This window comes from Cyprinodon tularosa, unplaced genomic scaffold (genome assembly GCF_016077235.1).
Source record: "Cyprinodon tularosa strain WSP-4 unplaced genomic scaffold, ASM1607723v1 ctg543, whole genome shotgun sequence".
In the NCBI taxonomy this organism is placed as follows: Eukaryota; Metazoa; Chordata; class Actinopteri; order Cyprinodontiformes; family Cyprinodontidae; genus Cyprinodon; species Cyprinodon tularosa.
In genome coordinates, this window is record NW_024039278.1 from 1,018,167 (window position 1) to 1,045,935 (window position 27,769).

At 35.4% G+C, this 27,769-nt stretch overlaps 1 protein-coding gene across 1 annotated transcript in view; it reads right to left on the reverse strand.

The window, feature by feature from the left end:
- The window catches only part of LOC119796324 (protein kinase C-binding protein NELL1-like), a 321,529-nt gene that overhangs the window by 176,004 nt on the left and 117,756 nt on the right, over positions 1 to 27,769 (reverse strand). The window contains exons 6-12 of the mRNA XM_038304828.1: positions 22,167 to 22,239; positions 21,579 to 21,661; positions 15,702 to 15,836; positions 12,333 to 12,435; positions 9,941 to 10,014; positions 6,798 to 6,897; positions 1,392 to 1,520 (exon numbers count right to left, since the gene is read on the reverse strand). Of these exons, the coding sequence (XP_038160756.1) occupies positions 1,392 to 1,520; positions 6,798 to 6,897; positions 9,941 to 10,014; positions 12,333 to 12,435; positions 15,702 to 15,836; positions 21,579 to 21,661; positions 22,167 to 22,239 (697 nt within the window). The remainder of the gene's footprint in view (positions 1 to 1,391; positions 1,521 to 6,797; positions 6,898 to 9,940; positions 10,015 to 12,332; positions 12,436 to 15,701; positions 15,837 to 21,578; positions 21,662 to 22,166; positions 22,240 to 27,769) is intronic.

Genomic DNA, 27,769 nt, shown 5'->3' on the forward strand with positions numbered 1-27,769 from the left:
TGCTTAGTAAAATTGTCGCAAACCTCATATTGATTCCAGCATATTACAGGACAATCATTAGGATAATGAATTGCAATGGACTACTGATATCTATAACAAAATACATGCTAAATTTGGTCATCCAAAGCATGTTTTATGCAATAAACACAATAATGGAATCTTTACAAGGTACCACCTTGAAATGTAATAATAATTAGAGCCCACAATACAAAAAGGAAACAGTCAGGTTAATCATTGAACAAGATTAACTTGACTGTTTAAACATTTTAAGTTTAAACTAGGTTCGTTAAAACTGCACATGTCAAACTGGTAACTTCCTGTACATTAGGCTGTTAGTTCAACTCATCAACTTATCTTTCCAGGGGATGAATTAAAAACACAAAAAACCAGGTGCAGGGTAAACTGAAGCATGTTGGGTTGATGAATTTTGTCATTTTGAGCCAGTGCATGGGTTGCACATAGAAATAATCCAACCACCCTAAATATGACTCATAATATATATACATCTAGCCTGTAATTTGTCTAGAGTGTACTGTAAGCTGTCAGGCAGGTCCTGTTAAAATAATTTCCATTTTTTACAGGTCTGGCAGTAAACAAATCACATGATTCATCAAAAATGTATGATTTAAAAGGATCTGATGAGGTCAATTACATTTTCATACAATATCAAGCTAGTTTGGATTTCTTCTTCCATCATGGGATACTCAAATCACATTTTAACTTTATTTTTATAAAGCAGATATGTTTCAGGGATCGAAATTTGTTTAATAATCTGAAATAAATGTAAAAATGCAGAAAAGAAAAAAAAATCTGTATACAATATCCTTTTCACCTATACTGTAATCTTAATTAATGCATACCAACATTTTACAGACTGATTGCAGGAAGACAGCAGAGGGTTCGTCATTAAAAGTATCTACAAAAATTAACCTGCAAAAACAATGGCTTGCACCCCGGCACCCCACCCCCACCCACCAATAAAAAAAAAAAACAAAAGAAAAAAAAAAATTATAATTTGATGAAATGACTGTTGTATGGGAAACAGAACTATATTCTTCTCTAAAATATCTACAAAAATTATGCAAGTTCTGACGTTAATGTCATATAAACAGTGTTTTTAAGACTAAGAAAAGAAGCAGCTTCATAGAACAAACTGTCCATGTGATTTTTATCTCAACACTAGTTTAATAATTAAAGTTCCTTATAGCACCCGCTGTTTTTACTTCAAAGCTAGTCATCATATACAAAACTCCATCTGTAGCTCAGAACCTCCATGAAAAAGCTGCTAACAGCAAACAATGAATTAAACACTTCCATCCACTGCTATCCATACACGTTTTTTTTTTACATCCAGAGCTGCACAACCTGAGCAGAATAAAATAAAGTCTTACCTTCACAATAAGTAGAATCCCCATGGATGGAGGCATAGCCGCTCTTACATTCACACTCTGCTTTAGTATTCCTGTTTTTACACTCAGAGTTTTCTCCACAAATGAGTCCCTCTGCGCAGAAGTCATAACCTGAAAAAGAGAAGCAAAGGGAGTAATAAAATTTGCTCACTCAAGGATATGAAACATTTTGTCAGTCAATGTACAAATGGAGTTCTGTGGAAAAAGGCACAAATACTTTTAATCATGGATGTGAGTACGCCGTATGTACTGTACATGTCTATATAAAAGGGATGCTTTAGTGGAAAGATTCCCAAACATCAATAATAAAATATAACTATGCAGAATTACTGCTGATGTAGCAACTGGCTGTATATTATGGTAGGTGAAAATATTGCTTAAATGTTCAATCTTCATGATTTTTAGACAGATATTTTATTTAAACTGACAAGATAACATTGATTCAGTCAAATACAACCCATTGTGTTCCGGGAGCAAACTGTGTGCAAAACTTCAATCTTTCATCTCTGCTTCAATCAGCCATATCATGCCTGCAGTTAGGTAAGCTAAAGAACAAAATAAATTCTGTTACAACACAATGTTCAGCTAAGAAAACAAATCTTGATTGCATAAATCTTTGCTTTGAACCATACAACCATTAGGTAGTGAGTTGCTCTTAACTGTAGTGTGAAATACTTTTAATCTAATCCTCCTCCATGTAACTTGATCTGAATCTGACTGTCACAATTGAATTGTGTTTACAAAGAACAGATTTATCTGAATTGAATTTAATTTGAAAAGAGATTGAATGTGAAATGGGGCATTTTGTATAGTAAAATACCTTGAGATAACACATATAATTATTTATACAACTTTACACAAAGCATATCAAGACAATGAAAGTGCTATACATTTAGAAATGGAAAAAAATAAAATAAAAACATAACGAGAAAAAACAAAACAAATCAGAGAACCATAAAAAATTAAAAAAATTAAATAAAATAAATAAAAAGTTGCAATGCTACTTTCTTTAAAACCAGGCTGGGAGGAATGAGATTTAAGATTCCATTTAAATACCTAAATAAATGGCTGAGCATAGATCCAGTGGGAGTACCTCCAGAATCTGGATGCCGTTACTATGAAAGCCATGGTTAAACCAGTGTTGGAATCTAATAAAAATGATTTTAAGACCTTAATGACCTGCCAGGTACAGGTCTGAAAAAGTACACAAATAGGGAGTAGAGAGGCCATCAAGTGTAAAAAAAAAAAAAAAAAAAATATATATATATATATATATATATATATATATATATATACTGTCCAATGCAAAAAAAAAAATTAAAGGACAGAATGTTTGGTAATATGAGTACGAAGATTGCATTTAGTACAAGTTTAAAGCAATAAAAGGATGACTGAGAGAAATGAAGGGCTTTGTAATAATCAATTCTGAAGCTGTTAAGGATGCATACAGTAGGCTTCTCCAAATCATCACTCAAGTTCAAATTGGTGGAACTTGGGGCAGAACACATAAATGATAGCTTTGTGTAATGCCAATAAGCCAACATTAATGCTCCATTATCACCAAATGAAATATGTCTTTTCTTCCTTTAAAAGCAGAACATTTTGGTTTAGACACTACTTAACAGCTGTGATGCAGTTAGGATAGGAACATACACATATTAATATGACTTGGCTTTAAGGATGAGTAAATTAATTGCATATGAAAGGACAGATAATGCTGAGTTTAAAGGGATCAAAGAGACAAAATATAAATAGAAAAGAAGAACAAGGTGCTTTCTATCAGCAGACATGTGTAGCAATGTTGTATATTTATCAAGGTAGGTGAAGCTCTTGCATTTTTCAGAAATAGCATTGTCTTTTAAAAATGATCAGTACTGGATAAAGTTATTATTACATAACTTAAATAAAAGAAAAGGGAAAACTAAAAAACTGTTTAAAAATGTGATAAAGGCAAGGTGTGAAGATTCAATTCAATTTGAATTTCCTTAAAAAGGAGTCTGACCTCAGTAGGTTTATAAATGCTGACACAGCTCCTACGCTAGAACATGAACTGAGAAACGAGTGGAGAGCTGAACCAACAGTATCAAAATATCTTATGAAAACGTATCAGGAAAAAAGTCAAAAGGGGATGTATTGTATGTAAATATTGAGGAATTAAAGTTACAATTTGAAACTGGTCAGAAACAGCTTGAACAATAGGAGAATGGAAAGGGTCACATTGGTAGATGTAAGAGTAATGTATCTGACAGATGTCACCTATGAATATCACCTGGAACTTTGTTAAAGATAGGCTCTGTGTATGCGCCCTGATGCTCTGTCTCTCCGGTTCTTTTCCCTGAAAAGAGATCACTCAGGAAAAACGCTTTAAATAACACTTCATAACTTATATGTATAAAATAACCAGGAGACATGACAACAGATTCTGATAGAAATTGTAATTTTACTCAGATCAGAGAAATTGCTTAAAATGTACAGAAGGCGGCTGCTCACCTCTGGGCTCACCTCTGAGGAAGTGGCCCCAATTAACAGTTAAAAAGGAATTTTATACATCTCCAGTCTGCCACATCATCTTATTTTACATCATAGACATTCATGGATCCAGCCTTATAAAAATATTACACTTGTTTTTAGGTGAAGGACACCGCTCTCATTCCATTTTTAAATCTTTGCCACGTGCAGAATGACGATTATAATTTTATATCCAGACAGAGGAACTGTCCTAATTAGATTAAAATAGCAGTTCTGACACGCAACAGGCAGCCAATACCAAGGTGTAATAAACTCACACATCTTCAATGATGATTATCCTGATAATTGTTATAATAACATCTGTTAGAAATATCTGGCCTTTCTATGTTGTAGGCTGAGCTCACATGTGGCATTTCTTATCCAAGGCCCAGCTTTGGGTTTGTTGAATTTAAACTGAACTAGATATATTCCGTCCAGATTCCCCACTGCAGGTTGTATAAAATAAGGAGAGAATTGGGTTTCCTTTCCAACCTATGTATTAAGTCCAAAAGATCAGCAGGAAACTGTCCAGCCGTAGCAGAAGTAAGGATGGGATGGAAACAGCTGACCACTAGTGACCAGTGATTCAATAATGAAGTTAAAAATCAAACATATTATATTTGAATATTTCACAGAAAGTTATGCAGAAATCATGGGAAACAAAAAGTCCAAAGATTAAATATCCATATCTATGAATTCCATGTGCAAGAAATTAAAAAAATTGATGGATAAAACCCTAATTACAGTATAGATTATTTAGTTTGGCAATAGACAAGAGCATTTCAAGGAAGCCTTTTCTTTAGGGTTCTAGAATTTTCTAAGCAATGTGTGACGGCTGTTATCCAAGGGAATGTCAAATCTTAGTATGGATGTTCTTTAATTTTACTCTGGGTTTGCAAGGTTGGAATTAAGATTTAAAAGGCAAGGAAAAGAAAACTACTTCACATCCTGTCAGCACCTGCTTGATTAGAATTAAAGGGTTAAAAGGAGCTGCCATTACAAACGTAGTCTAAATGGATGGTTTCAGGTAACATTTTCTTTTGTGATGACGAGATTATAAAAATGTGGATAAAAGCACTTATTTTGAAAATTCAGCCATTAACATTTACAATTTACATGAGCAAAAAAAAGTAGGAGAGAATAAAACTGTTAGGCAATAGGGTAATCCACATGCTAATGTGTGAATTATGTCCTGCACAATATACTGAATATTTCATAGAAAGTGTGGCTGATGAATGAGAACTAATTCGAGCTGGAGATCTGCACAAAAGTTGAAATATTAAGGTAGTACTATGAGCATGAATCACCTCATTTTAACCTGGTTAATTAGGATAAACTGGTACGACACTGTACGAGACTCTCAGGTGTTCAAGTTATAAAACTGATAGGGCCAGATGGAAATATAAGAGGCCATGTAAAGATACTGAACAACAAACTCCCAAGTGATCAAACAATCTATTTTCAAACATCCTACACAACAGCTTCTTTTTTTTTTTTTCTTCTCTAGGACAATTTCACGTAATCATAGGCTGGTGATCATAATGTTAAGGCAAATACGCTCCAATTTTTTCATTGGATTTGTTTGAATTTTATTAATTTTTTTGCATCTGCACCTTTGCAGACCTAAAATGTGCATAAGTTGGATGGAGCAGACAGATGGACCGAAATTTAGTCTGACAGATGAGGAGAGCGACACACAGAGAGACTGATGATTGTGATATCCTGTGCAGATATATCTCATCCTGTCTTCAAATGGGTGACAGACAGGTTGCAAATAGCAGTCCTAAGAGTTAAGGCTTCTGAGGAGCCTTAGAAAGAGCTTCTACAACATTGTTCATCAATGAAATGCCATAGAACTAGAAAAATTAAAAGAAAAAAATATATATATTATTATTATTTTTCCCAAGTTCTATGAGTGTTCATGTATTGTGATCCAACATAATACTATACCTACAGACAATCCCTTAGGACAGTTCTTGTTCTCTGGTGCAATCCAATATTAAGTCATAAGCAGTTTCACAGATGTAGAATTACCAATTTAAACAAGCCCATACAACCCCAAGGATTTCCAAGCTGGAAACAACTACATTTCAGAAGGAATGTAAAGTAGACATGGATTATTATTATTTTTTTTTATAATTTTTGATTCTGAGATCACAGAACAGTACGGCAGGAAACCCAGAAGTTATAGGAAGCTAATATTCAATAACAGGCTCTTACCGTACAGTCCCTTTGCCATTCCATGACAGATTGTTTATGGCCTCTTTTCCATTCTTTCTTTCACTTCCTTTCATCTACTAACATTTTCTAGCGGTCTTACATATTTTTACTTAGCTCATACCTGTTTTTTGGGGGTCATTTTTTTTATCTTCAATTTAAAATCAGTCTCCTTTGTTTCTCTTACATTTCTTGTTTGTTTTTCAAAGCAAACTGTTTAATAACTTGCAATAAAAATATGCTGTTTTTGTTCCACCTTTCTCTGAACATGGCTAGTGTGCTTTATGTTGCCAATCTTCTTCTAGATAAACTTGTTGTTTTTTTCATAATGGCACCTAACAGAACCATAACTGCCAGCCTCATACAGTTTGCTTATTTAATGTATTTACTGACAGACTGGTGCCTATTTACCCTGTAGTAGTTCCCTGCCAAAACAGCAGGGCCCAGGTAAATTGTCATTGCAGGTGCTCTGCAAAAGACAGCCCAATATGCTCTGATAGCTATCCAAACCCAAAAAAAAAAAAAGGAAGAAAAAGGCTTTCCTAGAAAACAAAATGTCCACCATGATGTTTTCATTATTTATTCTGGAGAGCACCAGTAAACACACACCAAAAGGGGGTAATTTGTGAATTGCTGAAAGAGTGAAGTCAATGGATGCCATACCTCTGCAAACATTGCAGCATCTGCCTTCTGGTAAGATCTGCTCAACGACGGTGCAGTTAATCTCTGGACACGTTTCTGTAACTTTCACCATGAAGCCATTCTACAAGGACAACACAAAGATAAAAATCACAGAGCTGGAGTCAAAGGCGTGAAGGTCTTTGCAGCAGGTGTTACTTATTTTTAGCAGATATAATGCAATTATATTATCCAATTGGATATAGGGTGTAAACTTGCAACCCAACTGTCATTAAAACACTTCAACAAGCAGACCTTTTGTCTTAAGCCCCTTAAAAACGATTTCTTTAATTTACATTTTTGCTAAAAATGTCCCTTTTGCTCCTGTTTTTCCAAGGGCGTTTCTTTTGTTTACTTTTCTTTTGAGTCTTTATCAGGCATTGCATTAAGACTGCAGGTAAAAAAAAAAATGATGTATACATGTTTTTTCATTTTATTTCTTAAAGTAAGCAGTGCATAGTTTATAGCATCATATTTGTATTTGTATAACAAGTGACCTTACTTGTTAAATTATGTCAGAAATATGACATTTGGAGATTTTGGAATCCTAAACTGGTAAATCCTGTGACATGGTTTACCTGTTCTGCAAACTCATCTAGACTGCAGACAAGGAGCCATAGTTCAAAAGACAGATTGATGCAGCCACCACAATAATAACACATGCAGTTTCTGGTCCGTTTTGGAAATGAAATTCCTTGCTACACATAACTTTTCTCACCTGTGGTCATGAACTTAGGGTCATAACTGAAAGAAAAGGATCATAAATATGAGTGGCTGAAACTAGCCTCACCAATGAGGCAGGGTTCTCTCTATGAGGCAGTGTGAGGACATGCTAGAGGGATCATGTCTCTCTTCTTGCCTGGGAACACCTCAGGCTCGCCCCAGAGGAGGTATCTAGAAAAAGGAAAGTCTAGGTGTCTTGCTGAGACTGCTGCCCTGCCAACCCATTCTTGACCGAAATCTTGCAGTAGGGTATGTGGACCAGGTAAGTGCCTAGGGCCCCAAGCAAAACTGGGGGGCACTGAGGGCTGTACGACATGACAGGAAAACTAAAGAAAATAAACCAATAATGCATGATATAAGCTAACAGCTTGAATTCTCTGAAAGGGCCTTTTCTAGAGAGTTTGCCCTGTAGCATCACTGAAGAGGCCAAATGCAATGACCATATAAAATACTGAGGACATTAAAAAGACGGATGTACTATTGTTTCCCCTTGAGTAAAAGCAGGTCCCTTTCAGCTCACTGTCTGCAAAAAAAAGAAGAAAAAAAACGCCAAGAGGAACAAAGCTGATAAGGGAAATGGAAAATTCTAAGCTTTTAGGCTTTTAAACAAAGGAAACGCTAAAAGGAAGAAGATGATAATTATTTGACTGTACAGTTGTTATTCGACTACCTTCTAGTGTGTGCCTTTGCAATACAACTTGATAAAAGTCTGCTGTTATGTCAACTTGTTGGGCTCACCTAATTAAAGGTAACCCAATGTTAAAAACAGTAGAAGTACAGCGCTGATAATTACTACATATGCTTCATTTGCCCTGTTTACAGAACTTTATCGTGAAATAGAGGACATTAATATTATACTATTAATGTCCTCTATCTCACGATAAAGTTCTGTAAACATAATAAGCCTAAATGCAGCCGCACAGCTGCAACTTCTTGGTTTTAAAACTGATAAAATTATAAATTTGATCTTCCCTTTTAAAAACGGTGATTGGAGGACTGGCTCTGACTTCAATCAAAGGCAGCATTCTCAGGTATTTAGGTAATATCTGGTAGCTGCATCCGTCCGGGCTGAAGGTTGAAAATGTCGAAAGAAAGTAGGTTTGAAAAAAATTCAAGGTTGTCCACATTTGCTGTGTTTATTTTTAAGCTTTATCTTTATTTATCAATTGGAAGCTGTGAATTTTGAAAGCAAAGCAGATTCAGTTTCAACCATACACCTGCCAAATTTCTTTCTCATTTTTCTTCCCTTATCCTGTACGTCGGAGGTCTTCAACAGGGGGTCCGCGACCCCTAGGGGGTCCACAGAGGTACTGCATGGGGGTCGCGAAAGTTTTGGTTAATAAGACTTTTTTTATATTCCTCCCTGCAAATTTTTCCACTAATTGAAATGTCTTTAAATAAACATTAACATGAATTCAACACACTGTAGTAAACAGATAAATGGAGGCAGAAAATGTCTTTCAGTCATCAATGCACACATTCAGTGACACATAGGAGCTCTTTCAAGCTGAGCACCGTTTCATTCACAACACCTGTCCCATCAACCAGGAATCCCAGGGTGAAATTACTTTTGTTACTTTAATCCATGTGTAATAGAGTGACTATAGGACCAGTTTGACATAACATTTTTTTATAGAATATATATAAATAGGGGGTCCCCGCTCCATCTCGCCATCAGTTTGGGGTCCTTGGCCTGGAAAACATTGAATACCCCTGCTGTACACCAAACGATAACTTCATTGCTGCTTTTTATGACTTCACACCTATCTATTGTCAGAGAATCAGAGGCGAGCACTAAATGCATTTTGAAATGTGCAATTTCCCTTCTCTCAGAGATTTCCATGCAACATTTTTTTTAAAGAAAAAAAGCTTTTTGAAATAAAGCAATATAAATTTGCCAAATATGGTGACTAATTCAAATAAAGTTTAATAGCATACTGAGCTGTCCAGTGACTAATGAAGAGTCCAACAAGTCCCCAAGTGCCTGCTTGTAAGCAGTTACATTTGTAAAATGTTAATTTCCTACTTAGTATGCTATCTTTAAAGATAAAGACATTCTCACAAAGGAGAAATCACATTTCTGCTCTGCTAATCTGGAATAATGACTGCCATTATAAAGCTTGCAATGATAGAGTTTTCAATTCAGCCAAAGCTTTTGTAAAGATGGCCACATAAATTATTCTAATTACCTGGCTATCTCAACATTAGAGTAAAAATAGGCAGATTGAACAGATTGCAGGGAAGGAAAACTAATATGGCCTGCTGGCTTATTGAATTACACACCAAGAGGTCCACCACATGCAATTATTGCAGATATTCCCTCTAAAAATGTGCCTGATTATATTACTGAAGAACAGACGATAAATGATAGAGAAAGACTTGCAAAATTAAAAAAGAAACGATACCTTGCATTCGTTGCATGTCCTTGATAGAAAGCGCTGACCCTCAGCAAACGTCAGTCCCATGTAGGTACATTTTGCTGCAGGGTAGAGAGAATAAATATAATATTAAAGTGATGCACTGTGTTCTTGAATGAAAACACAGTAGCTGCATGAAATAAAACCTTTTTGGCTGACCAAAGAAGAGTTAATAAGAATGAGTTTGGTTTGGGGGTTTTGTGGTTTCAGATGTAAAGTAATGCATTTTAAATCTGGTTATATTATTATTTTACTGTTAATATGCATTAATGCAGAACTGTAAAATCACATTAAGAACAAAATAGAGCAAGGCCTAGTAGCATATCTCTCTGGTGATAAATCAGAAATAAGTGAGCCACATGATACAAAGTCCTGCTTTCCTCCTCTCCAGGGTGTTGGACCACAGTATGCTCTGTCACAGCTCAGGAGCGCAGCTTCCTCTTTCCTCTGTGCCAGAGCTCTGATGTTTAGTTGAACAAGAGGAGGAAGGAGGAATGAGCAGAGGGACAGAGGGAGGCAATGGAGGGCTAAAATAATTCAGGCGCACTAACTTTGGGGATTTCTTTCTTTTGATGCAGTATATTAAGAAAGGCACAGCTGTCTGTGTCTCAGAAAATATACAAGATCTCTGTGTGCTTAAAGCTTTAAAACCTTTCCGATATTTTAAACAGCTTGTGATCTTTGCTCTTGCAAAAGTTGAATCTGCCTTCAGTCTGCTAGCAGACCAATGTCAGTTGAGCTTGTCGTCAATCTACTGAAACTGCTAATCGCTGTGTAGAAGTGTTCCATGCATTAGGCTAATAAATCTCTAACACAATTACCAGTTGCCTTGTTATGTGTTGGTCCACATAGAGGCATGGGTGTTTAGAGATTACTGAGGGGTGATGTGCTATTTGGCACCATGAAGATAGCAGCTGATCCTTTAAGTACAAAGTTGTGATGTGGCGTCTTCATGGATCACACCTGTTTGTACAATACATCCTGCAGATGCTCAATTGGACTGAGATCTGGAAAAATTTGGAGCTCAAGTCAAAACCTCTATATCGTCATGCTTCTCAAGCCATTCAAGACCTATGTTTGCTTTGTAGGTTGGTGACTCATCCTGATGAAAGAAATCATGGGTACTCCGAATGTTCTGGTGCCATGCGGCCTCATCCGAAACACATTCCTGACAAACAAGCAATGATTACCACAGCAACTGTATCTACAGTTGCCTTTCTGTCAAATCAGACTATAGAAGGAGCTACATTTATGAATAAACATGTTTTTACTACCCATTACTGCTTTACTATTATTCTGTCTTTGGCTACCTTTGATAGATGTTGCCCATTATACTGCAGGCTGGGAAAGCCGGATAACACCTGAGCTGACCAAGTTTTTAAGCCATTAAAATTTGTTACTAGACAAGCTTAAATTCATACACTTGTCTATTTGTCCTGCTTTTAACAAATCAATGTACCATGATAAATATTTAATAAATGTTATGACATCACCTGCCTTTAATAATAAGGTTATGCATCATCACGGTAAACCAAAAACGAAAAGTTCAAAACACTGTTTCTGTTGTTTGGTTAAACAAATCTCCTTCTACATCATATTATAGAAAAATAACTCTAAAGAAAGCAATTTAACATCCTAAGCTAAAAAATAACCCTCAATGTTTAGTGGGAGAAGAAGTGGATATTTACACTCAAATGAACACAAGTTAACCATTGTTGGAAGTTGTAAACAAGTAAACAGGGAGGGTTTTTCAAACGCAGATGTTTTGATTTTTTTCTTTTTGTTATGTTTTCGCATGATGCAAATGAAGCAATGAACAATTAGAAATAGAACAATGATTCAGCATGTTCACAAATCTGATATCCTAAATGTAAAATTCCCCCATTTAATTCAGTTGCAGCAAGTTTGATCTCAAGCTGAAATGTTAAAAGTCAACACCAAAAACACTGAAAAAGAAGTATATGGAATCTTCTGGGAAAAACTGAGTCATACTGATAAAACATAAAATGCTTATTTTCGTTGTAGATATATGTACTACAATTTTTAACTTAGAGAAGAAAACATTTTAAACACACAAATTCAAGAAAATTATTGGTATTACAACATGTGTTTGTTTGTTTTTTATCAGATCTACTTAACAAAGTAATGAGGTGCTGCAATCTGAGGCTCTGCTAAAGTACCTAATAATTATTGTTAATTTATTCAAGTAAACAAATTATGGTGCTTATAATTATTTTGGTGGTACCAGTCAGTACTTATTCAAATTTTAAAAGCCGGTTATTGTTGACCGGAGGCTATCTTTAAACTGTGAACCATAATTGTACTTTAAAAAGTAACTACAGAGATCTTTGAAGCAAGCTGCATATGTGGTGATACTTACGTCGGCATGTTTTACAGCAGGTCCCATTAACGTGTACAGGCAGCGTGTCATCTGTGCAATTTGCTGGGGGACAGAAGATCCTGCGACACTCCACCACACCATTCTTTTGGATCATTAAGGAAGAAAAAAATATTAGAGTTTCACAGTTTTCAGATAACTTAAAACTCATCCCCTTTATCTACAGTATGTACATACGAAAACTAGGAATATCCTTACCAAGTCTTAAGCTAAACAAATGCAGTGTCAAACACCGAAACTCAATGGATAATTGCTATGAGTTCATGTTAGCATAATCCAGAGCAAGCCTGGCTTTTGGATATTTACTCAGATAATGATACATGTTAAGCCTATTTCTTAAAAGTAGCTTGCAAATTTTATTGCAGTTTTTTTTCCCAAAGAATCTTAGATTGTTTTACTCTTCGGAATGGCATTCACAATGATAAAGCTTTCCGTCTGTCTGACTCTGCATTGTCCTCTGCTCTACTCAAATGGCAAAATACCCAGACAGCTGGGTAATTCTCAAATAAATGAAACGTACTATCTTAGTAAACTGTTCTATGTGAAGAAAAACCCACAGAAATCAGAAGTGAGTTTATTAAAGACTCAATTTACTCTTAATTTGGAACAAAAACAATCAATTAACGTGACTTGTAGGTTATCCACAGTCAGATGATTGACTGCTTTGTTGTCAAAAAAGACACTGCCCCGTGTTGTGCTTTAACAGTTTTGTTAACCATTTTAAAATACAGTCATTTCATAAACTAAATTGCAGCAGTCAATTTGAACCTTTTAAGGGAATACAGTAATTACATGTATTTCTAATGTAAATATCTAAATATACATAACATCCCTGACAGAGATATCTTAATAAATAATATTAAAAGATCTTTAGATGATGGCAAAGTAGTTGGGGCAGTGTTTTTAAATTTAAAGAAAGCCTTAGACAAAGCCAATCATGACATAATCTTACATCAACTTGTCAAACATAATTTATCTCATACAGCTCTCAATTGGTTGAGCTCATATTTAAAATTTCATTTGAAAACAGTGTGTCAAAGTTAATGGGATGAAGTCCAGTTTTCAAAATTGTACAATGGGTGTTCCACAGGGTTCCATTTTAGGGCCACTTCTTTTCTGCTTATACATCAATTAACCATATAGTTTTAAAATTACTAAATGTCAGATGTATGCAGATGAAGCCATTATAAAACTTTACAAAAAGGCAGCAGAGCTGCTGAATAGAGAGATGGTGGAAGTATCTCTTGCTTTGAGAATCACAGTTTGACTCTGAACTATAACAAAACAGTCTAACTGGGTTTACAATTCAGCATATTTTGATAGATCAGAGAGAAATTCAAACAGTGAATGAGTTTAAATACCCGTGTGTCATTCTGGATTGCTATCTCAATTGTAATGCTCACTTTAGGAAATTATCTAAAATCATTCAGACCAACCTAAGCTTTTTTCTTCTTATAAGATCATGCCCATGTGGTAAAACTCGTCAGTTGTACCTAAATGCATGATTTTGTCTTGGTTTTCATACTGTGTCACCGTTTGGAGCTAAGCAGCTCAATCTGTATTAAAAACTATGGTACAACTGTACAGCACAGTAGTAAAATATAGAAGAAATACAGCTTTTTATGTTTTGAAAATTTCAAAAGTTTTTCTTTTTTTTTTTTTATTAATTTTTAAATGTATCAACGGCCTTGTCAAATAATTAGTGAGTAATATGATTCCCAAAGTCACCAGCACAGGAGCTGGAACTAGAGCTGCTGTTAATGGAAACTGTAAACCTCAAAAATATAAAGCAGCGTTTGGGCAAGGTTACTTCTCTAGAGGGCTTCATATCTGGAGCAGTTTACCATATGCTTTTACTGAATTCTAAAAAAAAAACTGCCAGATTATTTTTTTTGCTTAGTGGAGGGATAATACAGGGAAACAATATGGTCAAAGCTTTGTTTAAAATTGACACAGTCTTTTTTTTCCACACACCAGATTAAAAAATGAGTTCATGCAAATAGACTTCACTAAGACCAGTTAATAAAGCACAGAAAATGAATAGCTATTGTAAATTATAAAACTCTTTTGTGTGTCCTATAGTTCTTTCCAAGCATGAATTATCTTTCAACATTATATAACGCAACCTAAAACTTGTATCAAATAAAAAAAAAAACATTACATTTCAGAATAAAATGTACTGCATTAATTACTGAGGCAGCACTGTTCTTGAGTAGCCTGTTGATATGAGATACCTGTAGTCAAAGCCTTAAGGACTACATTAATTTCTGAGTGATATCTCACTCTGCAAGCCCCTCTTCATTTCATGAGTCATCGAAAAGAATTCCCCTTAGAAGCTGTGGTTATCAGTTAATGGCATGCGAGGAAACCAGCCTGCCCAAACTGTGCTGTGCTTGATGCAGAAAGTGTAAATCCTCAGAATCTAGAAAGGTCTGATTCTAACTGCTATGTTTGAATGCAGACAGCCAGGCTAGGAAGCTTATTAGAGGATGCTTGCCGTTTAAGATTGCAAGCTGGGAAGAAATAAAAAAAGAAACAAATAAAAAATATGACTTGGAATATATCCTTAGAGACGGACACAAGATTATCTGCCATAAATGTGTGATATGGTGTACTGAAACTGCTTTAGAGGGCATTTTTCACATGCGATTTCTATTTCTTTTTTTGAGAATTCTAATACTGACAGTAACACTGATTACTTTACTGAAATCATGTCAAGAGCTTTATAGAAACTTTGTAATGGAAAGATAAGAAAATGAAAATTTTGGATTAAGTTCAACAACAGAGACAATCTTTACTGAAAAAAAAAAACAGGGTTTTTACTAGAGATGTACTGAACATGCTTCTCCAAGTCAATAATTATTATTTGTTTTCTTTAAGATTGAGCTGTAAATTCTGGTATTGATTAATATATTGTTTCCCTAACATGGATGCCATTTTAATGCAACTTTAAGAGAGAGCTAAAAAGTATGCACTGTTGGTTGATGTTAGAACAGGGATACTCAAGTAGAACTCAGTCCACAAAGATTTGCGTCAAAAGTCTGTTTGTTAGCCCTCAACCTATATAGTCCATCTGTTTACATGTATTCCCTAAAGCATTCGGCTTTATCACTGTGTATATTTATTTAACACTATTATAACTTTTTATCCTGATAAAGCTAATTTGTTAATGATTAATACACAAGCAAACTGCACACATTTTCTTGACAAGGCAATTTTTTCAAGTTTGAAAACTGCACTTTGAAGCTTGAATAAGGGTTTGGAGCATATTGAATTTTTCACTGCATGTTGGATTATAGTCTGACCTGAAATGATAAAGGCTGTGTTAAATTAAATGAGGGTAATGCTTACCTTACATGCACAATTCCTACAATTTTCAGGTTCCACCCAAAGCTCTTTGTCCCGGTACACCTGGCCATTGGCGTTGCAGGTCCTTTCACAGTGACATCCCTCTAGTTGGGTCAGTCTAGATTCTGCATAATTCAGCTGCAGACAAGTGATTCCAAGGTCTGAGAATATGCCACATAGCCTATTGCCCAGTAATTATTATCCCCAGGTGTATCCTGCTCAATTCTTATAGAAAACCTCCACGAAGAACTATATTTAATATAGGGTAAATAGAATAATTAAAATTCATTTAATTCAGGGTCCACATCTAAAGCTGTGATCTACAGAGATATTACATATTTAGAAATTACAGCTTCTCCTCTGCATGTCTTCTCTTTCTAATTGTGCAATGTCACCAGTTCCTTTCTTGTATTATGAGGTGCTCATCTCAAAGCATGCCTACCATAGACATTTTGCAAGTAGTTTCACCTGAAAGAGGGCAGCAGGTGAGCTGCAACAAAAAAGGATTTTAAAGCAGTACCTCACTGATTATTAAGAAATATTTTGTACTGTAAAAAATTTAAATAATGAGCTAAATTTAACCAAAAATGCTTTCTCCTGTTGATGAGAAAAGTGTCATTGAATTATTTTGGTTATTCGAGTGGTGCTCCTGTCATACTGCCAGGCACAGCTGTCATTTAGCAAAATGCACTCAAGCTGTGCCAAATGTAATTTTAACCTCATAAAAGGGAATCTGGTCAGATAAATGCGTCCAGATCTATTGTGGGACTTCTTCTGCATATGATGGAGCTTGTGGTCATGACTTTACCCTGTTACCAACTGTGTCTGGAGCGGTTCATAACCTCTGTTACACATGAGGGTTGGGCAAGAACATGTCAGTGACTTGAAGCCATTATTCTGATAGACCTCTGCTCCTGATCTTTTTTTTTTTTTTAGGGCACAGCCGTGCTTCTATGATAGTCTTATGAAACACTGACTATTTCATGCATGTCAGAGCTCTTCTGCTCTGAATAAAAATAGGACAAGTAAATGCCCAGTTAGATTTTTTGTCAATATATACTGTAGGGGTTACTTTTTCTTTTTTTCTTTAATCCAATTAAGGAATTGTATGCATGTTACTGGTAATGATTCAGGAATTTATTTGTAACGGGAATATTTTATTTATTATTATTGCCAAAATATGCCACATTCTACATGAGTATTGATAGTGATCATGCATTCAACTTATGAGCAGTGTACCCATCTTCTGAGCATCAGCATAGGTAGATGGCTACATACTGCAGGATAATGCACCATCCCACAAGGCTCAAATGATCTCACTTTGGTTTCTTTAACATGAATTAAATGAGTTCACTGTACTCCAATTGCTTCCACAGTCAATAGATCTCAATTCAACAGAGCACCTTGGGGATGTGGGCAAATGGGTAATTTGCATTATGGATGTGCAATTGAGAAATCTTCAGCAACCAAAATCTCAGAACAGTTTATGGGGGATGTTTTTCTGTTTTGTTTTTGATAAGTTAACAAATAAGCTGGTACATCTCCCATAGTATCAGATGTGTAGAAATATAATAATGGAGTATTGTTAAATTAAGGTTGGTTGGTTATCTTTCTATTCCATTAAAACAAAAGACAACTTAATCTGAAATGAGCTTTTAATGCCTTGAACATTTTTCTGTAAAGTGGAATGTTGAAACTTATTTCACCTTTCATAGAACTCAGGCTTTTTGATTTTGTTTAGGTCACATCTAACTAGAAGTAAGTAGTGCAAGGCTTCGAAATAAAAGTGATATATAAAAATTAACTTTTTATGTGAAATGAAAGGCATCTTAAAGGGAGCATTGATATAACCATCCAGGTCAAATTCAGATATCATGACTTCCCTCATGATTGTAAAATCTGGTGGCACCCCTACCACCTCTCCTCAGAGACTCATCCAAGCCTTGTTCTCAGAAACAAAGTAGTTTCTGCGATTGAGGCTTCCTAGGATAAATGAAAAACACTAGATGTCACTGAGGTATTTTACTTTGTTTAAAGAGGTCCCTGTTGAAAAGCTATGAGAGTTATGAATGGTGGAAACATGTCTTGGCAGACCCCTAAACAAAATGTTTGAAATGTAGTTTCAAAGGCTTGGAATCTGCCTGGAGGCACCACAGAGGAATACCTTTCCTGTACAACCCAAGCATCAAATGGCACCATAATGCAGCACAGAAAACATATCTAATCAAAGCTAGGCAACTAAAAAAAAGGCTTGTGCAGATATATTTATCAGATTACATCTTTTCTCTTTGTTATTTTGGAATGCATGTGTAAGGTACATGGTAAACAGTTTTGTAACAAAGTCGTGGGAGCCAGAGATATCTGCAGCATTTAGTTACACTGAAGCCACGATAAATCACAAATACTAAAAATAGATAGCGAAAGGCTATTGCTTTTAAAAATGATATACAACTGTTGTCCAGGCTGCCACATATCAGACCAAGGTCTAATTAGTAATCCATTATTTGGAGTTTGTGATTTCCATTAGTCTATTTTAATACAAAATTTCTCTCTGTAATGTGCGATAAAGTTACAGATGGGGTATTGGTTTATATTTTTTAAGTCTGATATTCCTAATTATTTCCCTTTTGGCTGTGACACAATCTGTTTTGGCTGCAATCAACGCCTTTGTTTATAGATGTCCAAGCTCTGCCTGTTTTTCAGTGTAGTCCAGTTTCTCTGACTGTGACTAACTGTATGTACTCTCTTTCATTCTCGAACATGGGAGCTGGCTCGGAGCTTGTCTGCCTGACTGTGTGTTTCCTTGACGGCTCCGCACCTGTAGGTGTTTGGCAGTTGCCTTTTGTATCTCTGCTCTCGGCATATGGACGCTCACAATGAACCTGGTTCTGCTGGAGGTTTCCTTCTGTTAAAAGGAAGTTTTTCCTCTCCACTGTCGCTACAAGCATGCTTAGTGTAATGGATTGCCTTCGAGTCAATGAGTCAATGCAATCAACTGGTTTTCCTTAGATAGAAAACTTTGAATCAATTTGACTGCATGATCTGGTGAACTGTGAAGTGCCTTGAGATGACATGTGTTTTGAACTGGGGCAATATAAATAAACTGAACTGAATTTCCCTGGGTGGTCCAAACATTACGAGGTGTATTTCTTAACAGTTCCATTCAGTAGTAACGTGTAGTGTAGTTTTAGTCATAATTTCTATCTTTGTTTCCTGATTTCTTTCTCTAATTTTGTCAAAACTGGCCTTTTCAGACTTTTTAAAGTTTCCCTAAAGGTTTAAGTGATAAATCAGTAAAGGTTTTAGATACCATATTTTCCTTTCTGGAATAAGATATGTTATGTTGACCTTTTAACAGTGCAGAAATTTAACTTTTCCTACAAACATTTTTGACTTTGTCTATAATTGACCTGTGTAATGCTCAAACAGTTCAGTTTTGGCAACTGGACATGAAGGTTCCTAGAAGACCTGTGTAATCCACAAACATCTATATCATGTATTAAAGAAAAGAGAGAGAGAGAGAGAGAGAGAGAGAGAGAGAGAGAGAGAGAGAGAGAGAGAGAGAGAGATAAATGTATTCCAAACCAAATGGCATACATATTTTAAAACCCTGAAATACTGATAAATATATAAAAAGCAACTCAATATTCAGAATTGTTTTCAATGAAAGTGGTTGCAAAGGGACTAATATGAAATATTTAACTGAAGAGTTTTTTTTTTTGTGTTTCAATAATATGTAAAGCCAAATCTAACATGTAGGCCACAAATATCCAACCAACTCATCTTTATGTCTTCAAAATACTTCTTTGCAGATCATCTCCGCTTAGCTGTTTAAAAGATCAGATAAGTTGAAAAAGCTAGCAATGCTCCTTCAATATTTAATTTAATGCTTTAGAACTTAGAGTTTCCTCTGATAACCTTTAACTTTTACAGATGTTCTAAGTTCCCTTTGGATATTAAAGCTCCAGTGTGTAATAATTCAGGGATCTACAGATGGAAATGTAATAGAATATACAAATGTTATCTGTTATCATCTACAAACTGAAAGTCTAATTCTTTATGTTTGCATTGCCTTATAAATTACTTTTTATAATTACATAGGAGAAAGTCGCAATTTATGGAGGCAGATATTTCTGCACTATGGCAGTGCAGAGCTGACAAACTACTGACTGTAGAGATTGCCATTGTATAGGCAAGTTAGGCCTATATAAACTCTATATCCTACACAGATCAATAAAATACTATTTATAAAATATCTTTATTACTTGACAAGATTTGGACGTTGCAGCAGGTATTTTGTACTATGATGGCCTCCATATAGTTGGAGGGGGAGAAGCGGTTGGGGGAGCCGTTCATGTCACTGCAGTCTGACCTTTAGATGTCACCTAGAATAACACACAGCACCTTTAAAGTTATATAAAGCAGTTATATTATAAAATTTGAAAAACTTGTTTAATGTTAGAACTAGAGTTGAAACAATTTTAAGGGTTAATCTGATGAAATTTAAATAATCAATTACTGAAATAATTATCTACTCATTTGCAACTGAATAGTCTTAAGCGGACTGCAAAGTCTTACAAATACCATTTGTTGAAATAACAACCCACTCAGTTGTAATTAGCCCAAAACTACACCATAATGTAAATAATCTGCATTTAAGATGACAAATTGCAGATTTCTCAAATAATTTGTAGTTTTGGTTTCTTAAACTGTGCAAATAAAGGGCAGCAAATGTTGCTCCTGGTCTAAAAGGTAAAAGGACAAAGAATGCATTCAGTTTGAACAAATAAACCCTTTCCTCAAGCTGACAACTGTTAAAGCTTCAACAAAATCAAATTGTTTTAAAAGCCTCTTTGCTAATCAAATTGTTGGGGGTTTACACAGGAAGGCTTAATAGGAAGTACCCAGAGGAACTGTTTTCACAACTAGTAATGGCTCTGTGATCTTAACATACAATTTGATCCTTCCTATAAAGACAGAAGTTTAATACATGCAAATTCGGCCATGATTATCCTCATACAGAGGGGCTTAGTGCTATCTCACTTCACCTTGACACTCGACTTCACAAACTAGGGAGCAAGCAATTATTCACTGCATGCTCGATCCTTCAATTTTCCACTGCATAGGCAGCGAGCCATTTAGAGCAGGAGATGACTACATCCTCCCTGCTGTGACTTGTATGTGAAGTGAGGTCAGGTGGCAAAAGGTCGAGCTGTGCTGATGTGAAGGAGGAGGCACTCACACAGCAGTAGGGTAATGGTCGTCATCTCATCCTTATTTACAGCGAAAATGTTCTATAGCTCACTCGCCACCTGGGATGTCCTTGCCTCATCCACTTCTACCCTGTATCGCTCTCACAAGCACCTAAGTGCACACACGCAATTACACATATACCCAAAGACTATTACATACTGATGATGATGGTTAATGCAGACTATGAAATGGATCACTTTTTCCCACTTGGCTCTCCCTAACCGTTTTCTGTTACTCTCCTGTTGAGTTGACACAGTCTCCTTCCGGAAAACTCACTACAGATGCAGATCACAGCCATCTAAGCTTTGGTGTAGTGAGTTTGGCATGAAAATGCCTTATTAAAAAAAAAAAATTACAACACTTTTTTATATTTTGCTGTCATTTATTTATTTATTGTCTGTGTTTTTTTTTTGTCATTTTCTTCTTGCAATATTCCTCTAGAAAAGTAAATTGAAGACAGAAATGGTGGTCTAATAATTTTGCTGATTTAGTACCTTAACTTGCCTTGCCTCAGTCTTGGACTCTACAGAGGATATCTACACACTTAAAGGTCTTCGCTGCAAAAAAACTACACTGGGTATCTGTTAGATGGCTTTCAATTTATAGGAGGTTGTTCTAACTCATTACCTTCAGGGTCATCTTGGCGAGTAGCTCCTGAAGGTCCATGATGCCTTGTACTAGGCTTAGGAAATCGCTGCAGGTGGGACAGGCTCAATAGACAAACAGGACGTATAAAAAGAGATAATGGAAGAAAAGGAAGAGCAAAAAAAAAAAAAAAACACTTTCAGACAGGTCTTTAACAACGTAAAAAATACATTATTGTTTGGCTGCTGGTAATGTTCACAGTAGTCACAGTAAAAAAGTAAAGCGTGAAATATTGGAGGTAACAATTTGTTTCATTCCTTTAGTTAAGGTAGTTTTTTTTTATCAAGAGGAAAGAACCGGGGTCTGATTGCCTTATTGATCAAAGACAGAAAGAGTAACAAAGGAGTGACCCTGGATCTTAATCTGTTTGACAGAAAACAAATCCAGAAAGGAGGAAAAAAAGAAACTAAGCTTCATTGTAAAACCAAATAAAGACCAGACTTTGCCAGAGAAGTAAAAACATATTCCTGTCTTTTGTATTGTCTATTACATGCCAGTCTAGCAGAGGCACAAACAAAGGATTGTTTTTCACTTGCTTTATGTTGTTGACAATGCTTTTAAGATACTTACTACGATTAAGATTAGGACACTGTGTGATGTAGCCATTTGGTGCAAAGATCAGTTTCACATCCTGGATAATGCCCTGAAAATAGACAAAGATAAAGATAGATTATAAATTCAGTCTTTCCTTGAGTTCTACAGTGCACTAACTTATTTAAGATAAGGAATAAACAGCAATGAAAGGTTATAAAATGTATGTTTTTCTTAAAAAATATGACTAAAGTATGCATTAAGTAATGCTTGCAAAGACAAAAAAAAACTATTGTTTTAAGGAGTCAGTCAAATTCATTGAGTCTCTCTAACTAAACTGCAATTAAAATGGTTTTTAATCATTTTAATCACATCCAACTTTGCCATAAAGAGAATAAAATACTACATTGTCCTGTTATCTAACCATTATTGGCCATATTCTGTTTTGTTTTCTCAAAAATGTTTATAAAATACTGTCATAGTAGAGGGGCGGTAATACCTGTCAATTTTGGTCTTAACTAGGTTGTATCTTTATTCAACTCAGCCATAAATGGGAACAGATGTGGAGTTATTTTTGTGCTTTATTTTTCATTCAAGAAAAACAGCGATCTGAAATGGGAAAATAATTTTGAAAGTACAATAAATATATTGGAGAGAACACATTTTTACACTAAGAGCAAAAACTGTTATTATGTTATTTGAGACTGGAGAAAAAGTTTTGAGAGAAAATATTTTTTAATAAAATAACACATACACGGTGCCAGCCTTCTCGTCATCAGTCAGCTGTCAATTCTGCTGAGACTGGCCAATAGAAACACAGGCCCGCCCATGAGACCATTTTCACAGAGAAAAATCCTCAATCAAGAGCAAAACACTTTTGAGAGAGAGAAGAAAAAAGTTTTGAGGTAGAAACTATAATTATGATTGCAAAAATGAACAATATATTGGAATATAAGGGTGTGCAAAATAATCGTCATGCCAATGCATCGCGATTCTAATTTTTGTGATCTACTGCATTGATTCTTGAAGGCAAGAATCGATTATTAAAAAGAAAAATATGAACAAATAAAATACATTAATGGTTCGCGCACATCAGCCAAACCAAGTGGAATACAACTTCCAGTCCAGCAGATGTCGCTGCGGATGTGTTGATGCCCGCTGCTTTGTGTCACAAGCATTTCCGGCCGTGGGATACTGCGACGAGTTGTATAAAATAAAACATGGAGGAGACTATGAAAATTCGCCCTGCGGCTCCATCACATTTCAAGTCAGATGCTATGATGCATTTTGGCTTTAAAAACAAAGAAGGTAAAAACTAAATTGATATGATGCACATCATTTGCAAAAGGGGAAATGTCATACATTTGAATGTTTTCATTTCATTGGTTTAAAGGACCACTGAGACCATGTAAACGGCACTGATTATCCTTATTTTGTTATTTTAAGTTTGATGAATCCTAAGATCTTTTTGTAAGTGTGTCCTCGCCAGTAATAGTAATATTTCTGTCCAGTATTTGTTTTCATGGCAACACTTCCAAAAGTCGTTTCAATAAATACAGCTATGTATGAATTCAGTTGCTTTCAGTTATGTATCAATTGAAGACACTATCCAGATCATACCCAGTAAGTCAGCCACTGGTAATGGCTGTATCTTTTTCTTACAGTGTTCAGTGAAAATATCGCAATGCATCGCAATATTTCAAGTATCATGATGCATCGTGATAGAATCGCATTGTGGCATGTGAATTGTGATTCGAATCGAATCGTGACTTCTTTGCCAATACCCACCCCTATTGGAGTAAAAATACATTTTAGAGAGATCTAAATGAGATGAATGTCAATTTATCTTTTATTTATTTTATGACAAAATATTTTCTCTCAAAACATTTTTCTCCAGTCTCAGATGACGTGTTCTCTCTGATACATTTATTTTACTTACAAATTATTTCCCCCTTTCAGATCACTTGTTTTCTTGAATTTAATAAAAACTTAAAAAAATGCTATATCAGATGCATACCAAACAAAAAAAACATCACCACATCATTATTTGGAAAAGAATTAATGTGTTCTTTAAAGAAATGCAATACTTTTTACAAAAACATTATATACTTTAGAATTCATTCCTATGTCTCACCACTACATTATAAAAATAAAGTGACTTTATATCAAGCCAGAAAACATTGTCTTATAAAATCTAAAATCCTTTTAAAGACTTCCAATTATTCTAAGTTGTTTTATAAGTTGTTTTTCTGATGCACATGGGTAGTAAATGGAAGTTTCATGATAAGAGCTTCAGAAGAAAGCACTTTTTCTAGTGGTGAACAAAGGTAATGAAACACCAGGGTGCCCTCACACATGGGAATCATATCCTTTCCCTCCTCCAACAAAGTAGCTACTGATAACACACTGAAGAGTCATTAAAATTCAGCACCTAAAGCACTATCTGCATCATCAGGTCTGCTTTACACATGTGTGAAATCCTATTTGTGGTACAGTTTGCTGTCCTGGATGACTTTTTCACACATTCACAGAAAAAGAGACAGCTTTAAGGTGGAACAGACATCCATCAAACACACCAATACTTTATCACATATGTAGGTAACCTGAGCAGCAAATGGTGAGGAAGTGATTATCAGTGTCGATCAGAATGCGAATGAAGCCATAGATCGAAAAAATCTGTTCCGCAAGTCTTTTAATGATCAGAAGGGTATCTAAACTGAATTTTATATATTCCCTCTCACTAATTCAGTATCTGTCCCAGAGATGTAATGTTATTCAGTGTCTGAAATCCAATGGCTTGTTTTTCAAATATGGATATCCCAACAAATTACACAGCTTTTCATTATAAAAAAAATTAATGATTTAGAGCTGAATCATGAAATTGCCTCTTGATCTAAAGACACTACCCAAAAGAGAAGATGGTGGAAACATTCAAGAGCTACTGACACAGAGCAAATAAAGTGTTCAAACAACCCACTCATACTGCACTTTATTTAACTAAACTTAACTGAAATGACTGCCATACAATTTAGAGTCTACATAAATTAACTACACTTATAAAGAAGTCTTCCATGTTATGGTTTAACTTGAAATAGCTTAAGGTTAAGTTAACGAGATGAAGAATCTAAAAAGACTGTTTTTAATTATAATATAATGTCTAAAGTGTCACAGCTGCAAATAAAATATGCAGTATGTTTCATGGAGAAAAATTATCTGTAGAACAACTTAGTGTTATGATCAAGACCACACCAACCAAGACCAAGGAGTACCAAGACAAGGCCAAGACATTTAGAGGCCAAGACCAAGAACAAATTGGTGATACTGTGCACATAAGCTTTGGATTTTTTAACCACTTTGCAAATACTTCTTGAGAGACCTGGAAGTGTGGGCCTATTTACAGTTGCAGGCTGTCCTAGGAGAATGCACCAGGAAAGGAAAAGCACAACATAAAAGCCACAACACCACCTGGTTACACTAACACCTGCGAACAGCTCTGGTAAAATAAAGGCCAGGTTATGCACCAGGCTAACTTGCATGCTAGCCAAGGCTATCCAATGATTTTGCTATCCACACTTGTGTGGAATCAATTTTCTTTAGGACATTGATGTCCATTTAGTAGTTAAAAGAATTGCATTGAGATGTTTTCATATTAAGGGGTTCCACTGAATTCAGGAAATGTAATTCATGTAGAATTTGAAAGTATAGTAGGGATAGATGTGAGATTAAGTTAAAGCTTTGCACCCCATCATGCACCCTTTATCTGGGAAGCTTAACGCCTTAAAAGTTGAGAAAAAAAAGGAGTTAATGTATTATCACATTCTGATCTAAAATCCAAGTGTTGAATTAAACAGTCAAAGCAATTTAAAGGTGTCAGTTTCTCCTAAACTGTATATAAAATGTTTTAAAAGCAGAACAAATATCTTTGAAAGCATCAAAACTAGTGTTGCGCCGATGCCATTTTTTGGCCCCGATACCGATACCCGATACCTGGCTGTGCAGTATCGGACGATACCGATACCATAATAATGTAAAATAATTGCCATCACGGCTTTGTCAAGCTGCTGCCTACCTTTGTGAAGCAGGAAAAAATATAATACAAAGTGAATCCAGCAGAACTTTTTATTGCCTACCAGGAGTGGGTGACAATAGTTGAATAAACTTAAGGCTCTCAAAATGGTATCGGTGCCCTATTTGTTGGTACTTGCCGATACCGATACCACCATTTTAGGGCAGTATCGGGGCCCCGTCCGATACTGGTATCGGTATCGGTGCAACACTAATTAAAACAGAATAGCTTATATTAATGATTTCACACTCACTCTGATGGCAACTTTATGGTACCGGTAATGTTAAGAAATAAAATAGTTTGAGAGCTCAATTTTTTTTTGTTGCAATTTTCTGAAATATGAAGACATTTTAAATATATTAATTACACTATGTGAAATCATTTAACCTTAAATTTTTTTCAATGCAATAATTATTGCTTTTTTAAGAGGCTCTTAGGTATTGTCTTCTGTTGACTGAGTATGAGGAAGGCACAAAATCTCCAACATTTGTTTCTTGCTGATTACAAATCTTTGTAACTGCAGTCATGCAAGGAGAAGTATTTTTAATCCATCCTGTCAACATTTCTGTTGAAATCTACACAATTAGAAACCAAATCTTTTGGGACACGTATGGCAGCTAAAAGAAAACAATTACAGATGACGAGTGCTTTGAAAGAGTAAAATTTACATAAAGCACTAAAGATGTGGCTTTCTATTTTCTGTTAATTCCCTTCAACTCTAAAAGTATAGAGACAAGAATATAAAGCTGTAATTTGGCAAAGATGCAGGTGCCCCTTTCATCATTTGGGCAGGTTAAAGTTATGAACAGCAAAAGCTCTTGTTTGACAATCTAACCCTACAAACCAGTGTTTGTTTCACCATAGCAGCTTTTGAGGAGATGCAGAGATAACTGCCATGCTCGTGGTAGTTATAGAAAAGGGGTAAGAGAGTCATTTTTGAAAAAAAGTAGTAGAGCCTCGTCTACATAGACATCGGTATTCAGAGTAAAGGATGGATCTGAATAAAAATTTGTCATATAAGTGTTGAAGATAATTTTTTTCAATTTAATTTTCTGTTTTAAATAACTACTCATTCTATATGTCTGTTCCCATTCTGTGTAAGTCAGCTAGAATGCCATTCCAATGCTGAAGGCTAAGGTGACCAGAGAGGGTCTAGAATCACCTGATATGGTAATACTGCGGTCAGAGTGAGAAAGGCAGGATACTGAAGCTTGAGATTTTAGAGAAGGAACCTACTGGCTGGGTGTGGTATTTTTAGATAAATTGGAAAACTTTTTGTAGTTGTGGGTCATTTTTGCTGGTTCCACAGCTATGGTTGACAGGGAACAGGCCTAAGAAAGAAGGTAAAAGACTTGTTCTGCAATTTGTGCTTGTATGAATTATATTGCTAAACATGACTGGGATGATTTATGTTAATGCATAAAGATGTTTCCTTCTTTGTCTACACTAAGAATCAACCTTCCTCGGATTCAGACCTTGTAATTAAACCAATGATGTAAGAATGCCAATCAGAATAGAACAATTTTGAATAAGAGAGGAACTTTAAGATGATTAATATTCTTCAATAGCACCCTTT